The 7691-nt window shown below is 28.0% G+C and overlaps 1 protein-coding gene across 1 annotated transcript; it reads right to left on the bottom strand.

Annotated features, from left to right (window-relative positions):
• Positions 1–664: 664 nt before the first annotated feature.
• Positions 665–7134, bottom strand: LOC100215183 (uncharacterized). The gene is made up of 3 exons (XM_065787764.1): positions 6717–7134; positions 5536–5805; positions 665–1030 (listed from the first exon to the last, which is right to left on the bottom strand). Exons 1-3 carry the CDS (start codon positions 6850–6852, stop codon positions 762–764), a joined length of 675 nt encoding a protein of 224 aa, XP_065643836.1. The 5' UTR covers positions 6853–7134; the 3' UTR covers positions 665–761.
• Between the last annotated feature and the right edge of the window lie 557 nt (positions 7135–7691).

Below are 7691 nucleotides of genomic sequence, written 5' to 3'. Positions count from 1 at the left end.
TAAATTTAGAACAAAGTGGAACACCACATAATAAGGGAAAGTTGCCAAAATTGGAACAGCGCCTTTATTGAAACACTAGCATTTATTTGGAAAATAAAATGTCTCTTGGCTATATATTGCATTTTTCTAGTAAAACATCTTATTTTTTACATTTTGAGAGATTTTAAAAGTGATTTTTCAAAACATGCAGGGGCACCATCAGTTTTCAATTAAGTATTTTTGCTCCTAAATGAACATTATTATAGTTTTTGAACAATTTGTTTGCTAAACTTCATTTTCCGCAGACAATTTTTTTTAATCACTGTTTTTAATCAGGTGATCGATAACTATAGCTTAGTAAAATGTTTCTTGTACAAATTGAGTTACGTAATCGGAGCAAAATACTAGGCGTTATTTTTAGTCCCCAAACTAGTTAGACTTATCAACTACTTTACTTAAAATATTGCATAATACCCAGCCGTGGCTTGCCTCGGAAACAAAGAATCCCTGGTTCGGACCCCATCTATGGGCAAGTTTTGCGACGTCGCTAATTCTAAAAATTAACAGACGTTGCTATTGTTTAAAAAAATAAGAATACTTCATTATTCTTTAAATATTGAGAACGTTTCGGCCATACTAAGGATATAAAAAGCACTAAGGATATAAAATTAGATAACTGTTTAAATCGTTAAAAAAAACTCTTTTTCTATTTGAAATTTGTGAACAAAAACAAGAATAATGTAACTCAAAGCAAAATGTGACTAAAATTAGAAATTGTTAAATCAATTTTTTTTCTTTTTTCCATTCTCAACATCTTTTGGAGTTACTTCATAGCCCCAATGCAACAACGCTTGTCTGATTACTGGTGAGATAGTATAATCGTTATACTTTGTATTTGCACGATTTATTTTATTCACAAGGTTAGTTTTAAATCTTCCTAGAAAATTTTTCCAACGACCAATTTGCCGAATATCATCCTCTGTTCGACGACCAAGATAAAATCTACAATACCATTGAAACCATCCAAAAGGATCTTGATGTTTTATCCAACCTAGCATAAATAAAAACAAATATTATTATGCTCATATCTTTTATTTCAACTTTGAGCGTCCTCTATAGACATCTTTACAGTAAAGTCCGAAAGAAGACAAATGGGTCTAAAAACAATACGTACGAAACAATGAAAAAATACTGTTTCAATAAAAATCCGATACGAAACAAAATAAGACTTTATTTTTGTTTGTAGTACAAAACGTTAGTTATCGTTTTGTACGGTGTCAAATCGAATTTCCGAGAGGATAAACAGTTTTTTTGTTATATTTTCTCATAAATGATAAACAATTTTTTTGTAATATTTTAACATATTATTAAGTTAACTTTTTTTAATAAAATTTCTTTTAGTTATGTAAACTTATATTATATTACAATTACAAAAAAAAAAAAAAAAAAAAAAAAAAAAAAATCGATAGTTATTACACAAAATTTTATTAAAATAATGGAAATGATAGCCTTAAAGGTAATTGGACAAACTAAATACGTTCTTTAATAAACAATTTTGTCTCAACAAATAACACACTTTTAGCATTTTTTATTGATTTCTGTTACATAATGTATATGTTACATTCTGTTACATCATGTATGTATCTGCAAATAATGCTAATACGTAATTGGAAAATTACATAATTGGAAAACCTTTTGCCCCAACGACAGGATTTGAATCTACATAGTAATAAAGCAATGTCATCATTTGCATCTGCGGAGTATTGAACTAACGACAAATTGCATCTACGAAGTATTGAACCAACCAAATTAATTGAATCAACCAAATTAATTAATCATCAATTAGCAATTCAACCTAGTTTTTCTCTCAATGTGGTAAAAAAATCCCATGATTAGCTTGGATGTGTGCTTTTTATCGTGTTGGAATATCCAATAAAGAATGTCAACTTTTGCATTGGACTTACTGTCCACCCAGACAGCTAGAGTTTTTTAGACTAATAAAGAACTATTTAAACTTTTTTACCAACATATGGAGACATTTATAAATACTTTATTTTGTGCAATCCGAATTTAAAACAAATCTGACGTTGATGTTAATGAAACTCAAATTTTTAGAGTTTTTCGAGTAAAAAGTGTAAAATACCCAGCAAGCACAAACACGTCTTTTAGACGTCTTTTCAGAATCTAAAATGTTAACACTTTTTAGACGTCTGAATTCAGATAACTATAAAACATCTAATAGTCAACATCTTTGAAATAAATAATATAAGCTCATGTTTGTCGTCACTCAAATATTCGCCGTCTCAAAGATGACTACTATTAGATGTCTTACAGTTATTTGAAATTAGACATCTAAAATGTGTTAAAATTTTTGATGTTAAAAAGACGTCTAAAAGAGGTGTTTATGCCGTCTGGGTATAGTTAAAAAATCAAATTGGTGTTTTGGAATTTAGATTTTGGCCTGCTTTAATTTACTATGTTACTTAATGTGTTTATATAAAAATAAGATTTTTTTTAGATTTTAACTTTTAGATATAACATATTAAGTGAAGCTGCAGAAGCTCTTTGTAACGGACTTTTAAAAAGTCTTGCCATAAATTATTAAAACTGACAAAACTGATGTTTTGTATAAAAATAAAATGGATAGAGCTAAAAAAGGGTTTAAAAACTTTCTTTTATCCCTACTTGTAGATGATTAGCTAATGAACTAGAGCAGTTAGGCTGATATTAAAATGTTAAGACAATCCTCCAGCTTCCCCAGTTGATAAAATCTATGGTAGCATTAGAGTTAATTAAATTTAGCATTAAGTAAATGCGGTAGTGGTGTAGTGGCAAAGTGCTCCCTTCATAAGCGAGAGGTTCTGAGTTCAATCCCCACCACGTCCTAGGTAGTACCGCGCTCAACTGGTTTCACCACGCAGCGGCCTTGTTCGTCAAGGTTTGTGTTTCAGAGTTATAGAGTTGAGAGAGGGTTATAACCACTATTAAGTAGCCTCCTCATCAATAGTGGCTGTAGTAAAAAAAAAAAAAAGAGTTAACAAAATTCTAAACATAGAAAATTTGAATATCGATTGTGTTACATGGAAAGAGCTAGTTTTTGATTATCAACTAATCTACGAGCCTTCTGCTACTAAGAGCATATTTTGTCAGGAACTTTGTAATAGGATTGAATGCAAACCAAATCCAAGTGAGTTTGGCTGGAACTTTCCATTACATAGTCTGTTGACCATAATGTAAAGCTTGTTTCTGAAGTTTCAAAAAAAGCTCATTCTTTAGAGAATAGGCATGGCTCAGCATTAAGAAAACAAAAATTTATAAAGAGAAAGTTTGATTCTAAAAAAGGTTATGATGCAAGTAAAATAAATTTACTGTTTATATCTTAAAATAAATTTACTGAAAAAAACTAAAATAAATTTACTGTTTATAACTTTCTCAACATCCCTTATTTTATAATGCATAGTATTATAAAATATTGTAATACTACTAATAATAAAAGTACAAACAAGTTATATTAAGTTTTAAGTCTTTTATTTTACTCAAAACAAAGGTAAATTAATGTTAAAATTTATTATTTTATTTGGTTAAATTTGACACTATTGCTGAATCATATTTAGGAGGATATCTGAATCATATCTAATCATTTGCAAAAATTTTAAATTAAGTAGAAGAAAAAAGGACAATGGTTTTAATTTTCTGACACAATTTCCTAACTGAGGGCACAGTAAGACTTGCTGTGCCAGGGTTAGGGTTAGAGTAACCCTTTTTTTTTAAATTTCACTTGCTGAGCAAGTGAAATTTTTAAAAAAGTGAAAAATTGACCTCTTTGATATCTAACTTCCAGGGCCAATGACTAAGGGGGATAGGGGGCGGAAAAAAAAGTATGTTAAATATATTATTAAACTTATGGTTTTTTTACAAAACTGATGGTGATGATATATAATATACAATATGGGAAAGGTTTAGATTCCAATCCTAATGGATTAACCATGTGACATAAATAATGAAATCGCTAATCACTTGATAAAAAATGACCTAATTTAAATAGTCAAGACAAGATATAGTTAACTTGGATAATCAAGACTAGGTGTGGTAATTGACTCATTGAAGTATTAATTCAATTTTTGATAAGATAATTTAAAAAGAGGATTTAATAAAAGGATTCAGTTTTTGATAAAAGGAATAATAATGCTGAGGGTTGTAAAAAGAGAAGTTTAAATGTGAGTCATGAAGGTATCTACTCTTATGATTATGAAAACATATTTATTTTTTAAAGAAATACTAGAATGAGCCAGTAGAAAACTGGTTTGTAGAGTGGATTTTAAAAAATGGGGGTAAAGAATTTTAAAAAAGCACTGAAACAAACCAATAAGGCGGTTATTATAAAAATCCTAGAATGACCCAATAGAAATTAATCAACCACGGGTAATTTTTAGTTGAACAATAGAGTACTGGAATGAATAAATATGAATCTTTAAGGGGATTATAGTAAAGATAAATAGTAATAAGGATTTGAGGTGGAGGATTAATCTGTAAATTGACCTAGCACAGAGTTCATCATTCACACCACAGAATAAAATATAACACAGAATAAAAAACTTTTATTCAAAAATTTGAACCGATTAATAATTAGCAGCAGTATAAGGTTTTTTTTATTGTTTTTGTTAACTATTGAAAAAATGTAATTTATTAGACCTTATTGTGACCTTTTTTACTTTTGACTCTTAAAACGATGTAATAAAGAAAGCAATTTTTTTATTACCATTTTACTCAACTTCAAACAATGTATGAAGTTGAGAAATAAACCTTATTCAAAACAAAAAAATCAAAACAAACTATACAGCATACAGTCTTTTGCAAAAAAGTTGTGTTTTTTATCAAACGTTTCTGTTTTAAAAACAATTGAGCTAAAAAAAATAGTTGTTCAACTTATTAACAAAATGTTTACAAAAACATAAAATGTATAATTTTACAAAAGAGGGTGAACTCTTCGCACTATGTGGATCAGAGCAAAATGTTTTGCTAATTAATCAAATAAAAATAAGTAACAATAATTAATAATAATCTTAAAAAATAATTATCAGAAAGATGTTGTTAAATGGAACAAAGTAATATTTAAAATATAAATGTCTTTAGTTAAAACTTTGCTATTTTATTATATGTTAAAGAAATGTTTTTAACCTGAATAGCATAAAAGAATAATTGTTTAAATTAACCTATTAACTTCTTTACATCTCTTTGTCAGTATATACATACCAATAATTTTATTGTTCCAATAATCTTAAGAGGCTAAAATTTTTAAACTAGTAAATAGATGTAGAAAAGCTATTTACATTTATTAAAAAAAAGTTTAAAAAGTAAAAAATAACAAAAAAAAAAAAAAAAACTATTGTTACATTTCTATTTTGAACTTCACTTCAAACAAGTGCTTTTACAACTTATCACTAACAAAATTCTGCAGAACCACAAAATAATGTTAGTTGCTTCAATAATAATAAATTAAAGTATGCAATAAAAATTAAGGTAATTAAAGTAATATATATATCATGAAAAACATACCATATGACTCCCATTCCTCCAGAGATAAACCACATTTAACTTTATATTTGTTTACTGATTTGTCATATGTTGGATTTGCAACATGTAAACTAGGTTTTAAACTATCAAACCAATCTTCTGGAAACTCTTTCCATGCATCAGGGTGCCATTCATTAGTGACACCAGATTTTATTTTTCTGAAATATCCACCACCAAAAGCACCTGCTTGCAAAACCTCTTTTGGAGAACGATTTGGCAAGAAATCAGGATGATCAGGAAATATCAATTCCTCTGAAAAAGATAATAACTAAGCTATTAAGAGGCATTTTAATCCACAAATGATATATAGTGAGAGGTTTTGTTTGGGAGTTGCAGAAGGAGGGGGGGGGGGGAAGGGGTATGCAATATCTCTATATAAAGGATATTTATAACAAAATTCTATTTCTTCTCTTTTTTAATCTTTTTTTGAAAAAGCGTTTAAAGTAAAATCTGAAGTTCTTTACTTAAAAAAAAATTTTGGTTAAAGGTAAGATTTTTTAGCCATGTTATAAGCAACTTATCTAGGAGAAAAAAAACTCTGATATACAATCTTTTATTTAATACTGGATTAGCAAACATCTCTATTTACAATTTACAGCAAGCACACAAAAAGCACCTAGCAAAGACTCACTATTGGACAGACATAAGCAATTACAAAAATTAATATCCATTTGCATTTTCAGTTTGTCATCCCTAGGAAGACTGCTTCACATGATTTTATTATACTATCTGCTGATATGCCAGTGGTAGGAACTAAGTGATGAAGTCAATCCTAACTATTGTACCAATCTATATCATTACAGACAAGTTTTAATGATATATTTACAGATGATTTTGATTGCAAAACATTTATATGACCTTATGGGATCTCAAACAAAAACAAATACAATTTTTTGTCTTATACGGGTTTTCTTTTTAAAAAAATAGTTAAACTTTGGAACAATATTAATCTGAATCTGAATAAATAAACTTTTAATTGTCTTGGCTATTCAAATTATAGAAAAAAAAGAGAGATTTTAACAAAAGAAAACAATTAAAAGTAATCTTAAACAATTTAATGCATTTTTAAAATGCATTTAATTTAATTTTAAGTAAAAGTTTTCCTAACAACATTAGGTTGATAAATAAAATAAATAAATAAGTAGGTGGTTTCGAGTACTTACCATTCTGATTTCGTTGTATGTTTTCTATTTTTTCCTTCTTAGAGTTTTTTTGTGTTTTTGAATCGTTACATTTATTATCAATTTCTTCAAAATCTTGCTTTTCTGATTTTCTTTTCGCAGATCTTGATTTACTCATCGCAATATAAATAAAACTTCTGATATTAGTTTTTTTTGATATATACAAAAGTTGGCTGAAATTAGCCACTCTGCATGCTTTTTAGTTAACAGGTATTATTTTTCTGTCATATCCTTACTCCTAATAATTAGCTACTATTTAAACATAAAAAGGCTTTAAAATTAAAAACCTAAGAATCATTCAACCAAAAAATAAGTAAACAGAATGGGTTTTAGTGAATCCGCGAAAATCACACTGCTACAAATATCTCGCGGGGATGTCGGGAAGCTTCTCGAAGTGAAATAACTTTTGCCTTTTACGGGTATTTATATATAAACTAATATTGTAAAGATTTAAAATGAATACATCAAAACCATTTCTGAAATTAATCACAATCTAGACGTGTTAAATGAAAGATTATTGTAAAAACCCGGTTCGCCTTTCAATGCTTTTTTATTAAAAATAAGATCTACTAACTTCAAGTAATAATTTTCGATTTCTTCCGTCAAAAGTGTTTACACCTATTAAATTTTGTAAAGGTATTGTTAATGTAACTGTGTATACTTAAATATTTTAGTGTTGCTATAGACGTTGCTAAAAGGCGGAGAATAAATAAATGTAAATAAATCGCAAACCTTAGAGACTCCTAAAATAATGAAAATGACTGCAAACTATTTTTGATTATTCCTAACTGTATTTCTGATATGGTCCCCAAAAAAACTAACCACTTTTCATTTGCACACTACGGTTAAATTATATATATACAGTATCGGACAAAACGAGTGCAACAAAATAATGCTGATTTAGTTTCTTTATATAAAAGTGCTGCATTTTTTCAATTTAGAGAAATAACTATGTAA

Source organism: Hydra vulgaris, chromosome 01 (genome assembly GCF_038396675.1).
Source record: "Hydra vulgaris chromosome 01, alternate assembly HydraT2T_AEP".
Classification (NCBI taxonomy): domain Eukaryota; kingdom Metazoa; phylum Cnidaria; class Hydrozoa; order Anthoathecata; family Hydridae; genus Hydra; species Hydra vulgaris.
The sequence above is the reverse complement of the archived record's forward strand: the minus strand, read 5'-3'. Positions and strand labels throughout refer to the sequence as shown.

Coding starts and splice junctions, on each gene's coding strand:
- LOC100215183 (XM_065787764.1), bottom strand. CDS start 6,852: ATGAGTAAATCAAGATCTGCGAAAAGAAAATCAGAAAAGCAAGATTTT. Junction 5,806..6,716: donor CATACAACGAAATCAGAATG/GTAAGTACTCGA, acceptor TATCTTTTTCAG/AGGAATTGATATTTCCTGAT. Junction 1,031..5,535: donor GGAGGAATGGGAGTCATATG/GTATGTTTTTCA, acceptor TATTTATGCTAG/GTTGGATAAAACATCAAGAT.